At 46.8% G+C, this 18,844-nt stretch overlaps 1 protein-coding gene across 1 annotated transcript; it reads left to right on the top strand.

Annotated features, from left to right (window-relative positions):
• The first annotated feature begins 3,965 nt into the window (after positions 1 to 3,965).
• LOC115325136 (nicotinamide N-methyltransferase-like) lies at positions 3,966 to 17,092 on the top strand. The gene is made up of 3 exons (XM_040218549.3): positions 3,966 to 4,138; positions 11,235 to 11,445; positions 16,582 to 17,092. The coding sequence occupies exons 1-3, from the start codon at positions 4,009 to 4,011 to the stop codon at positions 17,090 to 17,092; spliced, it is 852 nt and encodes a 283-aa protein (XP_040074483.1). The 5' UTR covers positions 3,966 to 4,008.
• Positions 17,093 to 18,844: the final 1,752 nt, after the last annotated feature.

The raw sequence follows: 18,844 nt of genomic DNA on the forward strand, positions 1-18,844 counted from the left end.
TCAAATTAGTTCTTGTTTTTATTTGTTGTTATGTGGAACAAATTATGTGAAAAAGCTTATTTGACAGTTATCAAGCAATTTAAAAAAAAAATTTAAAAAATAACAAAACGTAGTTTAAGCATAATAATGAACAAGTATTACAGAGTGCATAGAAAAAGCTAGATGGAATTAAATGGCGATGACTAGCGCAAAAATCGCCTTGATGTCACCTTTTTGGCACCGCGTATCAGCTCGCTGTCTTCTGCGGTCTGAGCTCTGATCGACGCAGCCTGTACGGTATCGGGAAGGATTGTTTGCAACTTGATGTTTCAACCATACGCATGAAAGTCTTCGGCATCAGGCGGCTGATCCGATTTTCTTTTGAACAAGATATGGCAAAGTATGGTTTGTGCAAAGCGGATATTTTCAGTCTAGACTTTGTTCAATTTGCCTTTTAACCGAATTTGACAAGGAATGGTTTGTTCGAACCGCATAATGTGTGTCTGGAATTCCTTCAATTGTATCTTTAACCGGATTCCAAAAATCACAGTTTGTGCGAACCGATTAGGAAAATCACGGTTTGTGTGAACCGGAATTTGTCTGTCTGGAATTTCACCAATTTGACTTTGAAGTGGATTAGGAAAATCGCGGTTTGTGCGAACCGGAATTTGTCTCTCCGGAATTCCTCCATTTTGACTTTGAACCGGATTAGGAAAATCACGGTTTGAGCGAACCGGGATTTGCCTGCCCGGAATTCCTCCAATTTGACTTTGAACCGGATTAGGAAAATCACGGTATGAGCAAACCGGAATTTGCCTCTCCAGAATTCCTCCAATTTGACTTTGAACCGGATTTTAAAAATTCACGGTTTGTGCGAACCGGAAGCCGCCTTTCCGGTGTGACTCCGGTATGATTTTAGTCCGGATTTCACTTTCCGGACTAATTTTAAACCGTTATTTTTGCTAGGGGATAGTGCGGCACGCGGACCACAGTAACGGTCTGCTAAAAGTACCTAACGTAGTATGTGCCTGCAATGTGAGATTGCGCTTTCAGCTTAATAGTGCGTAATCGTGTGTTCGTTGTTCTTCTGTTTCGAGACGTCCAGCCGTCTAATAAGGAATCGAGATCTGCGAGCGAAATATTTCGAGGCACATTTATTTCACATTAATCATGCACAGACGAATTAAGTATAGAACTGCACTTGCACACGCCTAAAAAATAAAACATTGACAAAATAAATTTGTTAGCCTCGCCCAGAAGCTCCATTTATGGATCGCCAGCACATCTGTCATTTGTGCACGATCTCTTCACTTCATTATTCCATGCGGTGCCGTACGCCTTCTTTGGAATTGGCTACTTGCCTTTCTGTGGAATATTACAATTGCCACTAACAGGTCTACAAATGTACACAATGACCCACAAAATTACGCGTTCAACATGGCAAATGGATGAGCTGTTTCTTGTAAATAAACAAGTTGTTCGCTTATTTAACAAATAATGCACTTCAGGTAGCGTCCACCAATCATTAGCTCCATTTTTACAAATTCAAAGCTTCTCACGCAAGCAAGATGGAAAGGTTCTGCAATGAAGCTTCGGAAATGTTGGCACTCATCAGGCTGTGGAACTGGTTGGGAACCACAAAGTGGCCGAAGCCTCCTTCCTCCGTGAGAAAATGTTCAAAAGCTCGTTCCATGTCCCAGCATCTGTAATGACAATGTGGTCATAATATTTAACATAGTAAACTTATTTAAATAGTCAGGACACAAAATAAACATTTATCTATAAAGAATTGATGACGAGAATGCGGTTGTCGCACCCGGAACCAGAAATAAATGAAACTTGAAATTAAAATATAGGGAGCCGAATGCTGTCTTTAATTATTATCCTCCGTGTGTTTGAGGGCCGCCCGAGACCCCTTTCAAGGTTAAATCCTATCTTTACACTTTAAATATGCAGTTGTGCCTAAATCGAAGTGGGGCTAAGTGTATACCATTAAGTTCATTAAAGCCGTAGTCGTTCGGGGACTTTCTTCATGGAGAATATTAGAAAGCATTTGTTTCTACTGTGGGCACAAGCCTGCCTCTAGTACGGTCAACCCGTAAACTAACAGCTATGGGCAACAAAAGTTCAATATTAAATTCGCTCAGCAAACAAAGCTGAGTACGGGAAGTACAAACTCAAACCAATCTTTAGTGGAAAAAAAAATGTAGGTTGGCTTTTGCGCTCTTCGTGCACCATTTGGACATGGCCACGTCGAATGCATCCCTCAGTAGTCTGTCAGTTAGCACCAAAAATATTCATTGAATTCGACAGGCTCGCGGAACGCCGAAGACCGGGACCATGCACGCACGACACTCAGCTAAACGAAACCACGCGCAACGAGCGGCCGCACAGCGACACAACCGTTACAAAGTTACGAATTCGGGAGAGCGGAGCAGTGGCGCCAGGGGGGGGGGGAGGGGGGGGGGGGGGGGAAAGACTTGGGGCGCCAGCGAGTCGAGTGAGTTGACTGCTCATGCAACCTCTGCCCGCGTTTGGCTTATGGTCTGGGTTCCAGACCAAAGGAGAAACACATAGAAATAAATATATACAATAAATTACATTTTATATTCATGACGCGGTGAAGACGTTTTGTTGAAATTATTGTTGGCAGACAAAGCTCTTATATTTGTATTTTTGTAATAATGAGAGCCCCCCACCACCCGAGCGCCGTTGCCGGTGGCGATGCTATAGTCACAGCGTCACCGATGGTGGCGACGCTGATGTCAACGCCGCGAAACTCGGACTGTGACCGGTTCCAGATCTGCAGTTGGAGCTGATCCAAAACGACGCTTGGAACACGTCCGTCTCCATCCCGATCGCCCAGTGAAACACAGGGCAGCTCCAAAACGACCAAGTGGAATTCGCCGTAAGTTTTCCGGCGCTCCGTGCTAACCTTAATTTGCTGTTCCTCTCACTTAAAATACCCTTTGTATACCCCGAAAACTTTTAATTAGGTTAGAACGTTGAACAATGCTGGTCGAAGCGCGAAGAGGGTGGGATGGGGACAGAGGGGACGGGGCTTTTGGCATGCGGGGAACACGGGGCGGGGTAACTGAACGCGGGGTTTTTAAAACGTGGGGCTAATGACGCGGGGCTTTTGCGAGAGAGATTCTGCACGCGGGGCAATCGTGCTACTCCCCTCGAAACATGTATTTGGACACGAGGGCTGCGTCAAATATCGGCGAGAGCTCTGATCCAATAAAACGCCTCGTGCCCAAGAAATGGCGATCGCTAACGTTGCCTCATGGAGTTTTCAAAGGGGCTTAAACCATTAAAGGAGCTGTGCAACAATTTTTGTACTGTGCACAAATATCGCTTAAAACGGATCCCTAACGTTAATGACCTATGAAACACGCGTTCGTTTTTCACCCCACGCAATAAAAGTCCCGGAAAAAAATTTAAGAAAAATGAGCAGCGTTCACCCCCTCAACTCGCAGCCAGAACAAGCGGCCACGTGATCTTGAGCCGATTATATGCCGCCAGTGTTGATCATAGCCACGCGCTGGGGTTGGCAGAGCACAGGGCACGCGCTGAGTTCCAGACATTGTTATGGCTCGGCTGTTGTCGTCGTTGCAGCGATTGGACACGGGTCACTACCGGAATGCTTCTCGAGCTAGCAATTGTCACGAGCCCAAGTCGAGTGCCCACGCAATGCTCGCGTCCAATCTATGAACCGCATTCAAATATCGTCACTTGGGTGTACTGCGATCCCCGAGTTACGTCATCAGATTTTGCAAAGGAGAGATTGAATGAAAATGATCGCTTTTGTCCTTGAAATTACACCGCAACAAAGGAGTTTCTTGGCCAGTGGCGTTGCGTGTGAGTATCCTTGAGTCCCAGGTGTGCCAGTAAGCTCGTTTAGAGCGAAAAACATTCCAATTGAATATCGTTGCACAGCTCCTTTAAATCGATCCGCTTCTCGTTTCAGGCTAAAACAGGAAGATTTAACTCTCGACGCTATTTTGACGGGACACACAAGAAAACATCATGAGCAGTGAGAAAATGAGAAAACAGTATCTCCGAGACTTCGAGCCCAGGGAATATCCGGTGGCCATGAAAGCGCTTACCGGCGTCCACTCGTTTTACCAGAGGGAGCTTCACTCCATTTTCAATTCTCGTGAGTATACGTCTAAAGATATTGCCGCAAATGAAAAAGGCTCGCGACGACCGTACACTGAAAATAAGAGGGGTTTAATCGGCAAACTTGCGCCAAAAACAAACAAAAAATAGAGCGTCGAAACAGCAGCAGAGAACGTCGCGGCGAGAGAGAGAGAGAGAAAGGACTTGCTAAAGAGGAAATACTAACGCGAGCCAGGTAAGTCAGGGTCCGAACGGTCATCGTTAGCTACGGTGCCGGGGCGTAGGGGATAACAGCTGATAGAAGAGAAAGAACGTCGCAGCGCCGCAGCCGGCTGGAACAAGAGGGAGCCAACAAGGCCGCGATGGGCTCCTTATCCATTGCCCTTGGCACCTCGAATATTCGGCCTAGAATGTTCGAGAGCTAGGGCGAGATTGACTCGGCAAGGTCATTCTGACCTCCTTATCTTTTCCACTCAGGTTGAAGGGGCCCTGCAATCATATTTAAGCGTCTGCCTTTTTTGGCGGTTTCTACGTCCCTCGGGATTCCGGCAAGCCAGCGGGCACGGAGAGAGTAACTAAATATCAGTGCGTCATATTTTAACAGGGTGATGCGGAAACCTCCTCCACCTACGAGGGCGACCCGCGGTGCGGAAAGCCCGCGAAATGTGAGGTCTTTGTTCCTGAGCTCACTACTCGTCAGAGCCACTTTAAGGTTCTTTTTAGTCGGAATACAAAATATGCGCGGCGCGAACCGCTTCAATTATTTATAAAAGTAGATTTTGTTCAGTATTTTAGATCAGAAAAGAAGCAAATGCAGTTTAGAAAGTACGGAAACAAGAAATGACCCCTCGACATGCCGCCGCCAAGCAGTGGAAAAGGCGGCGCATAATAGGAAGGTGTAATGGGATCAGGCACCGACGAACGGCGAGCGTACAAAGGTCCCGGATGTACGCGGCTGCGCTGCGGTCGAGGATCCGACCGGTTCCGAGCGTTCCAAAGGCCTTCGGAGCAGGTTTGGCTTGCACTTTGGCGGTATGGCAGCGCGAAGTGGCTCCCGTTCTGAAATGATCTTTACCCCGTGTTTGCTGTCGTTTGTGGCCAATGAAGTGTCATGCCGAATTAGTGATTAATCGCGCGGCAAATGCAATGCGACCCGCCCTGGCTGCCCGCTTCATACAGCCTATCCAGAACATGCTTTAGTGGCGCCCTCTCGAGCCGTCGACACGAACTGCGGCAGCCGTGAGCGCTCGCTTACCTAACTACTCCTCCTCTAGTTCACGGCCACTCAAGCGATCAAGGACGTCATGAAGGAGGTTACTTTTTTCGTGTTTTTGTAATATTAATTTTCCTAAAACTTTTAAAATCAAACGAAATTCGAGAACAGAAATGTTTCATTAAGTTATTACGTTCAGTGCGCTCGGGTTCAGTGCAAATTAAAAACCAGTAAAAGAGTCCTTGCAAGGCACCTGTAAGAAAAGTTTTAGAGAAAAGGAAGGCTGGGGAGGAGGAAGAAGACGGAAGGCTGTACAGAGGAGGAGGTTTCCTCCTCTCATCTCTAGCATTTCGACTGCTTCCTCCTCCCCGGCCTACCTTTACTTCGAAAACTTTTTTTTAACCTGTAACTGCCTCCTTCTCTATTATGCACGTGGCAGTATTAGCTTTATCCCCAAAATCCGATTGACGCCAAAGATCCAGATGCATTTGAGCTGTAATGAAAACAACACAAATATTACAATTCCATCAGAGTTTCTGCATTCCAATAAATCTTAAGCAACTGCTTTCCTGCGAAGCAGATGGGATAGCCAGCCACTCCAATCTTACGCAAGGAGCTTGGCCAATGACGAGGCTTATACGAAGTGCAAACTAAAAGTTTGGAGTGTATTTAGCGCAAAATGATTGGGCAGCACGAAGATGCGCGCGCAGCATCTGATACCTTGACCCCCCTCCCCCCAGCCCTCAGGACATACCTAGTTACGCCCCTGATCGGAGGTGCATCAGTTTTTCACAGAAATGGTCGGAAATGTTGGACAAAGGCAGGTCGCCACAAAGTAGTTGTACTCTCGCAGGCAAGCTTTTTATCGCAATCAATTTATAAGGCAGTTACTTATATCGGTCTTATAGCCGCCATTACTTCACTTGGAGAAATTACCAGATGTCATATCAAAAGACGATAGCACATTTTCATTGATGATACGCCATTTCTTGTTTTCAAATTTTGGAAATGTACATTGAAGTCGGGGGATATACATTCCCCAGAAAGTACCGCAAAAGTATTTGAATAAAGCACAAGTACATACTCAAAGTATTTACTTCAAATAAAGTACAAGTTTTATAAACCTACTTGAAGATAGTACTTTAAGTACCATGTACATAAAGCACTTTCCAACACCGCTTGTTTATAATTTTTTATGTCAAAATCGTGGGAGAATTACTAAGGCCTCTCGAACGATCGTCGAATCTTGAAGGACCTGCACATTCTGAGTTTAAGGAAGAAAGGCAACGCAAAGACGTCAGCTTTGCGTTGCCCTACTGGAGCACCAGATGAGTTTCAGGAAGGCTGCTGCATTTTGTTGCCTTTTTTGTTTGAGGATGCAGTGAGTACACCTCCTGTACAGGGCGAGAGTTTCTACATCGGGGAGAAGCAAGACACACCTTTGGAATGCGTGAAGTGTCCTCGAGCTTCAGGGCACGACGAGGCGTCGGTCTTCTGCGGTAATCCCGCAGGTCCTCGGCCTCACTTGCGACGTGCCTGTCTGCTCCACGCGCCTCGAAGCTGAGTTGTTGCAGGGGGGGGGGGGGGGCTTGTGAAAATTTTGGAGGGTTCTAGATACTCTAATTTACTCCTCCGCCCCCTTGCCTGCACCACATGCTTCCCGCTTTTTGCAAGTATCATCTCATCTTTCAAGATTTCTCTTTTTGTGCACGACTAATGATGAGCAAACCTACCACCAAAATTCGAAATTAATTCGTAATTTAATTAGCAGTTACTCAGAAAAAGTAATTGAAGTTAACTACTAATTACCGAAATAAAAATGCATTTGAAAGTTAGGAAACTGTCTAGAAAAGTGGTTAAAGTACAGTAACTTCACTAGAGTAGTTGAAGTATATACAAGTCTGCTTTGAAGTGATTCATCAAGCTCATATGTTACAAAGCAGTGAATGGTGCGAAGTGTTCTAGTGGCACTCGCGCTTCAAGAATGGCAGAACTTCACTGGAAGACAACAAACATAGGTCTGAGAAGGTCGCACTGCCTCTCTTCGTCTTCTAGCGATGTTTTATCATTCTTCAAGAGCGAGTGCAACTCACAATTGCACGTGATCACAAAAACTTGTGTAGCGCATGCAGCTTCAAAAGTCAATGGAACTACTCCCTTTGGCATATTGGTAACAAGATGTTACGTTGGCTTCCTTTTAAGGTTCCCATCAGTGACGTCACGACCGAGATTACCGATTGCCAGCGACATTCTTGATGGTGTGTTTCAAAAGCACGGTGGAAGCTTGTAGTCATTACTTTTTCAAACCAACACAGTCAGAGTCGACAGTCTGACGTCTCCTCTTATTCCGATTCATGAAAGTAAAATTCATCATACTCAAGATGTCATAGGGAGCGTTTGACCAATCGTGAAATGCCAACGACAGTGACGCTTTTGGTCGCGCACATCCCCAATAGAGACATGAAGGTCCCTGCCTTCGACTGCTGCGCGCGCATCACCGTGCTGCTCTCGCTTTTGCAGCCAAGCTGTACGGAATTCTGGAATTTTTTTCGTATCGTCGCCCTCACAGAAAAAGAAACCTTCAGCGATTGAAGCGAAAAGTGCATATCACGCATACAGCATACAGCAAACATGCGTTTCAATAATGCACAATTGCGCAAAACAAGCGTCCGAACCAGAGGACTGATGGTAAGGCGCTTCTGATAACAATGCGAAGCACGAAACGCTCACCGTATATATTTCCCGGTAAATATTACGGTAGCGCAAGCTGCCACGGCGGCGGCAGCTTGCGACGTGGGGAGTGACGTCACTAGACTTTCATGTATATGGAGTATTCACTGGCGGCCATATACGCTCCGTGCGGGAACTATAGGGGGCGCTTTGAAAAACGCGCGTAGCGCCGCTAGCGGAGGAGCTGGCGTTTGACAGTGAGGCGCTTTCAGCGCAGACTGCGGCGCCTTTTCGCTTGCCAAGCTGTGGCGGCGGAAGCGCGCACGAAGGTAACTTTTGCTTTTTGAGCCGATACGTTGAGGGTGACGTTGCATGAGTGCGGGGCAGACCTAAGAAGGGCATTTAGCTGTTCTCCACTTCTTATATATTGAGATTGAGTCGTTATTAGGGGCAATTTCTCTAGTTGCGGCCGAAAAAGGAGTTGGAGCAATTTTGCGAAAAGCAAGACGGCCGCCACCATAATTGCTCTAAGTGGGAAATTTATTTCGCTCGTCGCTGTAAACGTAGGACTGCTGGAACGATGATATTTGGAGGCGAGTGAGACGTTCACTAAGTTTGAGCACGGAGCTTGCTAAGTTTCATTAATACAGCAGGTGTGAAAGTTAGGTTTCTAACGAATAAAGAAATAAAGCTGTACGGGGATATCGAATATTGGACCCAAAATGTTGTGTTATAACCGGGCTGTGCGAAGTGCAGATTTGGGCACACAGGTGCTCGGACTTGAGAGAAGCATGACAAAGCACTTATTATACCAAAAACAAAAATGGCATAGGGAAACCAGGTGGAAATTTGGTTTGGGTGCCGTAACTCAATGGGAACCGGTTTTGACCATGAAAGGGCTGTCAAGAAACTACCACTTGTCGTGGGAGGTGGAGACTTTACAGGTAGGAAGGGACTAGTAGACTTTATTTCCAATTGAAACCACTTTACGAAAGGTCATTACAAAGCCGAGAAAACAAAGTTGTCGGCCAACACACGGTTTGGCCGTCAAATGCTTTTGCGGTCAGCTGTTTTGTAATAACCTGTTGTGCGAAGTGTTGATTTTCGGCACACAGGTACTTTGACATGACCGTAACTTGACACAACACTTATTATACCAAAAAGAGGTGGCATAGCGAAACCAGGTGGAAATTTAATTTGGGCGGCGTAACTAAATGGGAACTGGTTTTGACCGTCAAAGGCTGTCAAGATAGGGTGGTGCACACTTTACAGGTAGGAAGGGATTAGTGGACGGTACTTCCAGTTCGAACAACGTTGCGATAGGTGGCTCTAGAGCCGAGAGAAAAAAGAAATTGTTGTCTACAGAACTCGGGGTGTCAGCGTTTCCACATCCAAAAGGAGGCTGATCAAGAAAGAAAGCACACCACATAACTTTCCATACTCAAACGTCGATTCTCCAGTGATTCCGAGCTTCATTGTAGTTTTCCTTAAATTCATATTTGTCTTTTTTTTACCATTAGAATCTTTCTTCATGAAGTACAGACTGCGTACCATACCTGTCCGGAAATATCACCGACACGTACGACGGGGACGGAGCTTCCTAGGGGGGCAATCCTCCAACGAAATCGGCACTGCATACCCGCGAGTGTGGGATGGCATTTCAGTTCGTCCCATCGGCGCTAACACATGTAGACGTTAATGGTACGAAAACAAACGCAGAGCGCAAAGCGGCAGTATAAAATATGTCAGCCGTGCCGACACAGTGGCAGACATGATCGGGAGACCGAATTTTGCGCGTCGTACGGCGCGGGTCCATCGTTGTCGCTGTCCCACAAAACATCGGCGAGGTGAAAAACTGCTAAACTTTGTCCCCAGGAGATACGACGCATAACTATTGAAGCACTTAACGACGCAGCACCGGCAGCACTTCATGCTGTGAACCCAGCGCAATCGCACTCAGTGCGTACCAACGTACGCGGCGTGGTTTCGGTTTCGTTTCTCTGGGGCTCTCGCTGCCTACCTTCGGTACCGGCCGCGCGGCGGCGCACCAGTTGCGTCGCACGGAGTGTATAGCTGTTCGCATGACTGCTGAGCGCGTGCTCATGGCGAGATTCCACAGTTGTTTTATAACGTGCATTCCACACCATCAATATTGTCCATTTTCGCAACCTATTAATGGGAGCTCGTTCTGAGCATGGGCTCTAAACAGCGCCCTCAAATATGGCGTCCAGTGAATACCTTCTATAAAAAGTTTTGGTACAGTGCATTTACTTTTCTTTCGAAAACATGAACTGCCGTTTGCGCCACAAGCGACTTCCGGTCGCACCGTTTTTGCAAGCCTGTTGATCTTGGTTATGTCACCGGTGCTAGAAAGCATAAATATGCTACGCGGACAACAAATTTTGAGATTTAACGAGCGCCTTCGGTTGTACAATATTACATCTCGGAGGAGGCAAGTTGGTTTACAAGAATACTCTGAACATTTTAACAGATCTCGCACTCCTTCGTTCTTTCAGCGTTCACCTGGAGAATTGGTGGTTAAACGTTTCCTTTAAATTTCAAAGCAGCGGTGTTGAGGTGGTCTTTGTTAATTCTTTTTATAAACCGGAAGTTCTCTGGGACGTCAAAGACTGGAGCACCACCTGGTGGCATTTGCCGCAAAAAGGGTCTATAGTTGAGTGAGCAGTCGTTTCATGTGAAACCATAGCTTCACTGTCCGACCGCCTTCACAGCGTGAACTGAAGCCCCAAATTTTTAGGCTACAAAATCAGTCCCGGAAACTTTTGATAGCACATCGTGCGTATAGACATAAAAAGAAAATCTGTTGTTGCATTGATTCTAGCGCAAAATCGTAAACTGTTATCATTAAATTGTTGTATGCTTTCCATCAATTGCTTGATCCTCACACATCACGGATGGCGCCACAAGCACGATTCTCGGGTGACTCGGTCTTTTGCGCCGGCATTCGCTGATAGAGATCTCAGAGGTACTAATGTTTTACGAAAATCTTCTCAAGTAAAATCCTCATTTGGTGAAATCTTAAGCCCCCTACTAGGAGTCGCCCACGTTTCCGGCTCATAGCCACTGTCAGGAGGAGCGCGGCAGGGAGAAGTTTCATTTGTCCCATCTCCAGCATGAGCTTCCATCCTCTGATAACATTTCGGAGTCTCACAATGGAGACTTGAACTTGAAATCATTACGGGCATGCAGCCAATTCCTCCTAAGGTGAAATACCTTCCTCTTTCTACAGCGGTGTCTGACTCCTGGCGAACACTTCTGGATATTGGATGTGGACCCACTGTTGCCAACGTCTTCCCGGCGACAAGGAAGATCCAAAGCATTGTTTTAAGTGACCTGCTTCCCAGAAGTCGACAGGAGGTAGAGAAGTGGATCCAGAAAGCACATGACGCCATAAACTGGTCCTTCATGAGCGAACCATTGGCCATCTTGGAAGGGTACAAGTAAGGAGCTTTCACAGAACTGTAAATTAACCGTTAACATGCTGCTTTTGATGGCGTTGCTTGCTGGAAAGGGGGCGGTCGATGACCAAGTGTTTCAAGTCTCCACAGCTTTGAGCACGTGAAACAAAAGCTTGCACCACAGAAAGCAGGGAGGACCCTGGCCTCAATTCCCGTTCCTGCCCGTTTAGATCTGAATGGGGATCGTACAGGCGTGCGGTCGCTTATTACTAGGGTGGAATTCAAGCTAAAGGCAACGGGCTAGCAGTGGTAGTGCTCCGGCTCAATTTCTTATCCGAAGCATAAAGCTGCGGCGTCAAATTTTGGTACGGCTTTTATGTCCCCCATGTTTTTTATTGTATTTTTAGTTCCGCTACAGTGGAATTCTATACTATTAATTTCACACCATCAAACACGTAAGCCGCTGGGAACGTGCTGTACAACCCAAATATCAGCATCTCTCAACATTTGAGTCTTTTAGGTACAAAACGCGCTAAGGGCCAAATCTAAAAAGTCAGGAGCTTTCGAAAAAAAAATAGTTTCGACATGTTATTTGGATTATTTTTTAAAGATCGACGTACACTTCGCGCTTTCCCCTGTTGCCCGCCTCCTCCTTTCCCATATCCTCTCCACTTATTGCCTTGCCCCGCTTAGCTACCCTCGCTGCTCAGGAGAGGGGAGTGCTAAGCAGATTATCATCCATGCAGAAATCCGAGGGGATACGTCGGCCTTTAAGCCGTATCTATTGATGTATTGAAGCGATTTCGAGGCAAATCAGCTGCTAAAAAGTTTTATCTGGAGCTCTCTTTAAGGCCAGCGCAAGGAGGTATTTGTCGGCTGTTTTATGCCCCGCAACACATTATACTCGGTTACAAAGTTTCCGTGGCGATGCAGTCAAAGGCCTGCTTGAGAGCTGATCAAAGCTACGCTGGCGAAGTCCCCCCCCCCCCCCCGCCCCCCAATCCCCCTCTTCGAAAATGCTACAGAACTAGAACGGCGAGTTGGGCTAGTTGGTTGTACATGCTTGAAGTGAGGCGCCAGAACAACGAGGACATAAGGAGAGATGCAGACAGGACGAGGCGCACTTTCAACTGAACTTTATTTTTGAAAAACACAGAAACGCAAGCTGCGCCCAATGTACACGTGCGCATGGGTAAGAAATAAAGATAGAACGAAGCCTAGCGCGTTTTCCTACGTGACACGTTCATTTTGAAGGAACTTATACTCCCTATCAGATAGAGATAAAGATGGGGCGCTGACACAGACATCGGTGCCGCGAGATCTTATGGTGAAGGCCTCCAAGATTTCGCGAGCGATTTTTGTTGTGCCGCTTCCAACAATTCTTGTTTCGTCAAACTTTGGGTCACACTCGCATCGATCACAGTGTACTGCCAAGTGACCAGACGGGGATTGCCTAGTTGACGCAGAGTGCTCCCTGATTCTATCATTAATGCACCTCCCCGTCTGGCCAAACGGGGAGGTGCATTAATGATAGAATCAGGCCAGACGGGGAGGTGCATTAATGATAGAATCAGGGAGCACTCTGCGCCAACTAGGCAATCCCCGTCTGGCCACTTGGCAGTACACTGTGATCGATGCGAGTGTGACCCAAAGTTTGACGAAACAAGAATTGTTGGAAGCGGCGCAACAAAAATCGCTCGCGAAATCTTGGAGGCCTTCACCATAAGATCTCGCGGAACCGATGTCTGCGTCAGCGCTCCATCTTTATCTGTATCTGATAGGGAGTATACGTTCCTTCAAAATGAACGTGTCACGTAGGAAAACGCGCTAGGCTTTGTTCTATCTTTATTTCTTACCCATGCGCACGTGTACATTGGGCATAGCTTGCGTTTTTGTGTTTTTCAAAAATAAAGTTCAGTTGAAAGTGCGCCTCGTCCTGTCTGCATCTCTCCTTGTGTCCTCGTTGTTTTGGTGCCTCACTTCAAGCATGCTACAGAACGTTGTGTTCGAGTATAGTTAAGGCTGGCTCACACCTCTGCGTTTGACTGTGTTTGACCGCGCTACGATAGCATTTGATGGGCGGCTCACGACGACAAAACATTCTGGCAGGTGGCGCCATCGCTCAGATAGCCCTGAAAACCTTTCGATTGGCGTCTAACTAGATCAAGGATTTTGCAGCATTTGCATGAGGAAAACTAGGCGCTATCTATGGTAAATGGTTTCTATAACATTGTCCGAATGATTTTGGGCTGCTTGTGAAATAGTCATGCGTAAAATGTACGCAGATGTGAAGTGTTCCAACGTAACCCGGTAGATGGCACCAGTGTTACCTCGTCATTAGCCATCAAAATCGAGCCCCCGGCCACCTGTAGACACCGCATTTGGGATCGCGTGGCCAGAAGCCAAGGAACGAAGAGGCCCTGCAAGAACTTTTTTGCGTGTCTTGAACTTGCACCGAACCTGAGGGCACTGAACGTAGTAACTTAATGAAACTTTTCTTTTAGCGAATTTCGCTTTATTCTTAAAGTTACAGGCCAATTAAAATTACAAAAACAAGCAAAAACTGACCCCCCTCATGACGTCCTTGGTCGCTTTAGTGGCCGTGAACTAGAGAAGGGGTAGTGAGCTCAGCGAGCGCTCACGGCTGCCGCACTCCGTGTCGACGGCACGAGAGAGCGCCACTAAAGCATGTTCTGAATAGGCTGTATAAAGCGGGCAGCAAGGGCGGCTCTCATTGCATTTGCTGCGCGATTAAACACAAATTCGGCATGACACTTCATTGGCCACAAACGACAGCAAACAAGGGGTAAAGATCAGTTCAGAACGGGAGCCACTTCGCGCTGCCATATTGCCAAACCGCAAGGCAATCTGCTCTGAAGGCCTTCGGAACGCTCGGAACCGGCCGGATCCTCGACCGCAGCGCGGCCGCGTACATCCGGGACCTTTCTACGCTCGCCGCACGTCGGTGCCTGATCCCACTACACCTTCCTAGTATGCGCCACCTTTTCCACCGCTTGGTGGCGGGTATGTCGACGGGTCATTTCTCGTTTCCGTACTTTGTAAACTACATTTGTTTCTTTTGTTCTTTTCTTTTCTAATATACTAAACAAAACTACTTTCATGAATAATTGAAACGGTTCGTGCCACTTATATTTTGTATTTTGACTAAAAAGAAGCTTTTAGCGGCTCTGACAAGTAGTAATTAGGCTAGGACCAAAGACGTCACATATCGCGCGCTTTAGGCACCGTGGGTCGACCCCGTACGTGGAGGAGGTTTCCGCGTCGTCCGGTTAAAATATGACGCACTGATATTCAGTTATTCTCTCCGTGCCCGCTGGCTTGGCCGAACCCCGAGAGTTGTAGGGGGAAGCCACAAAAGAAAAGGTAGACGCTTAAATATGATTGTAGGGCCTCTTTAAGACTACCACAAGATTTACGACTCCTACGGCAATAAAAACTGGGGGACCTCCAGACAAGAACTACAACAAAGAAAGCAGGTCATGGACACGCTCCTTGACTACGCAAGGTCAACAAAGTTGACACAACACAACGCATCATCCAACCTCCCGGCCCCTCCAGATAAGGGGACCATATGAAGCTATCTTGTTTTTTCTTTTCATCTTAATCAAAAGACTTCGCCCGCACTTCGTATATCACTCCGCTCGGAATCTGCGCAGAGGTGCAGAGAAGTCGAAGAGACCCATTTTGACTACTACAAAACTAAAAATGCCATTCCGCGTCGTAGAATAGGACTGGGTTCAGTGCGGCGGCTGCTGGGCTTCCCAAAGGGCCGTCGCACTGCCGGCAGAGGAAGGCCGGGTCTGGAACAAGGAAGTTGGTAACGTTCCGTGCCCAGACGGGTCTTCCGCTCTGCCACGGTGCCGACCGGAGCCCACGGTAAAAGGTCGGTTAAGTGATCTCACTGAGTAGACTACTCCGTGTCTCCCATTTCGAACACAGCAGCGCGCTCTCTCCGCAAACGGATAACAGCAACAAACGCATACCGCGTCCCTGATTCATTTATAGAATGCCTTTATTTTACGTTTGCACCTCACTCTTGCCTTAAGGCAAGAGTGAGGTCAAAGGCAAAATGTGCAGGCTATCATTGCTTGTTCCCGTCCCCCCAGTTGTTACGGTGTTGCCAGCAAGCGGTGTTTTTGGCGTCGTTCATGCGGTTGCGGGCCGCATCCATCGACAGTGTCGTCGTCGCCGCTGGTGTCATTTCTCCTGCTTATTCGCAGGCGTAGCAGCCGACCGGGACCGTCCTTTGCCAAGACGAACTCCGTCAGCCGCGAACAGAGGGGCGAGAGGTGTTCCCTGTCGGCAGTGCTGGGAAGCACGGTCGCATTGGAGTACGCATTTTCTCGGCGCTGCATCAACACGGCATGGTTTTGCCTCTGACCGCCGCCTTGGCTCCCAATTTTGACACGTTTTTCATCGTAGAGCGTTTCCCGTCGTCAGCGAATTAATGTTTCGTCGATTTCCCAGCGCCTGTTAGCTCTGATGTTCGTTGAACAACTTCGCGGTACGACGCGGTTTGAGACTCCTGACGAAGTAAAGTACACTTTCATCCCGATCTCGCGTCTGACTCCCAAACCTGCCTTTCTTTTTATCTTGCGTTGTCGGTGGAAATTAGAAAAACAGAAAACCAAAGGATGTCCAGCAACTTGGCGAGGAAAGCGTTGGTCTTGAAGCCCACGATTCGGCCATTGAGAACAGAAAATCACACGCAAAAAATGGGGGGAAGGCGGTAGCAGTCGCATGAGTGTTGCCAGCATGTAGGCGTTTTTCGTCGAAGCATTTTCATTACTACAATGTGAAGAACGTGGAACGTAATTTATTTTATTCATTTTTTGGTAATTAGTTCTCAGCATAAAAATTGTGCAGTGTATGCACAGAAACAAAGTATTTCTAAAATTTTACTTTTGCGAACTACTTCGTGATGCGTACGTACCGTCTTTTGCATGCGGTGAACCGTCCCCAGACTTCTATGCTCGGAGCTAAGCTGAAGCAAAGTATAGTTTCAAGCGGTAGTAGTTGAGCGTAGTCAAACGCATCTCTGTGAACCAGCATTTTGTGTATTGTCGAGCGTGTTGTCTTCTATGCCCCTCCTTCGTTTTCGTAGAATTTTGAGTTCATATAAGATTGTTTTTCTAACCCGAGAAACTGACCACGCAGGGACGCGAAATGTGGAGCCAAAGACATCGAAGAAAGGACACGCGCGGCCATCAAGAAGGTCATCCCGTGCAACGTCCTGGACACGAACGTCCTCCCCGAAGAGCACGATGAACTTTTCGACGTGGTCTTCTCGAGCCTCTGCCTCGCGGCCGCAAGTCGCGACGAAGAAGCCTTTCGGAGAGTCACGCGGAATGTGTCGGGTCTGATTCGCGACGGAGGGCACCTCATATTTTGCGGCGTTGTCGGATCTCGCGAGTACACCGTCGCGGGCATCAAATTTCCCAAGGTCAGCTTGACTAAAGCCATGGTGGAAGATGCACTGGGCGGAGCAGGGCTCCAGCTGAAACGCTGGAGTTCTCTCGACAAGCCCGTCGCGTCGGACACTCCGCTACATTGGGATTTCGCGTTTGTCGTTCTCGCCGAAAAGCTTTACACCGCCGACCGTGAAGGGCACGCTAGCGGCGGACAACCGAATGACCATGTCCTCCCCACTTGCGGTCACCCACTTTAATTACACCACCGCGGCCGACGGTCCGATGGATCCAGTCAATCTGCGCCAAAAGTGCATCGTCACAACAGACGCTCATTGGCTTTGTGCGTTTGCTATATCACCGACTTTAGTAGTCACGGGCAGTGAATGCGGCGCATCATGATTTTCCAGTGCGCGATTGGTTTTAGCCTGTAGTGGCAAACTCGGCGCAAAGACAACTTGCGCCGCGACCATGCATTTGTTTGCCGCCGCCGCTTCGTTGGCTCCGTACCTGACTGTCGCCGTTGCGGCCGGACGTAAAGTGAAAGTACAAGAACACTTAGAATAGAATAGAATAGTTTTATTTCAGGTTTTCTTTCAAAATATACTTTCCAAAACCGCCTCACTTAAGCATATGTGCTTGTGTGTGAGAACAAGCAGTCCAATTGTACAAATGCTCCCCCCCCCCCCCCAATGCTTTGCTACAGAAAAAAAAAGAGAAACAACAAGAATAAAACAAAACTTAAACTGCAAGAACCCGTGGTGTGTCATGCTGTGGCCTAACAATCATTAACACTTTGCGGATTGAACTTTGGGTCGTGCAATTGTATCCGTTACATTCATCCCGCGTAAAAAGAAGAAACACCGCATGCAGCAGTAGCGAAAACCAAAAACGACAAGTAACACTCAACACGGAAAACTTCTATCCGAACGAACAAAATCATGAAAAATATATAAATATGTAAGAAAAATACCGTGGACATTGCTCGTGAATCAGTCATATACTAAGCCAATAATGAAACGCAAAAGCAATAAGAAAATATTCGAAACTAAAAGTTCAACAGCAAAGTCATTACAGCAAAAACCAACACAAGCAGCGGCCATGAATCAGTGATAAGCAAAGAAGCGACAAAAATTGCTTGACATGAGTTACAAGACGAGATCATGAATAAAGTATAAGGGCACACTTCCAAATTCAAATCGACCTACTTTGACACCATTTCAGGATTTCCTTTTTTTACTGTACGTAACGACTGGATTTCCTGCAAATTGCCAGGAAGTTAATTAAAGAGATTTGGAACGTACTAGTTTCTTTATCGTGTTCCATCATTTGTATATACTCTCGGAATGTTATATTTCTCGGTCTTCCTAAACTGTTTTTGTCTGGTTGACTATGTCTTGTATTCAGTCTTGAAGTAGTTTGACGTGATGATTGTATAGTTCCTCAGATTACTTATCGCAAGAAGATTAAGTTCGGTAAGCTGTTCTTCGAATGGTATGTGCTCGAGCCGGGTTCCGTAAGTGACGTTCTTTACAATTATTTTTATCGTGTTATCGATATTTTGCTTTTTGGTGTTCGAACAGAATGCATAGATCGTTATTCCATAACTCAATTTCGATTCACCTAACATTTGGTAAACTGTTTTCCTTAATGTGATGTCCGCGTGACTACGAAGTCAGTACAGGTAAGATGAAATTATCATCAACTGCTTTGTTAGGTTAGGCGTTAGTAGAAATGTTCGTCAAAGTAAATTCCTAGGTATTGAGTTCCTGTTGCGTATACTAGTGGTGAACAGCAAGAATTCCTGCATTCCGCTGAATATAAAAAGATGGCTTCTGTGAGGTCAATATGCTTTTGATGGGTTCTGAAGCACATTAAACTAGTCTCATTTTTATTTACAAAAATGAAGTACTTTAAAGACCAGGTCATTATTCGTTTCATGCCCTCTTGTAAAGCAGACGCCACAGTACTATACTTTTTGTTTGCTAGAACTAAAGTGGTATCGTCAGTAT

Source organism: Ixodes scapularis, unplaced genomic scaffold, assembly GCF_016920785.2.
Source record: "Ixodes scapularis isolate PalLabHiFi unplaced genomic scaffold, ASM1692078v2 PGA_scaffold4__175_contigs__length_147842914, whole genome shotgun sequence".
NCBI classification, from domain to species: Eukaryota; Metazoa; Arthropoda; class Arachnida; order Ixodida; family Ixodidae; genus Ixodes; species Ixodes scapularis.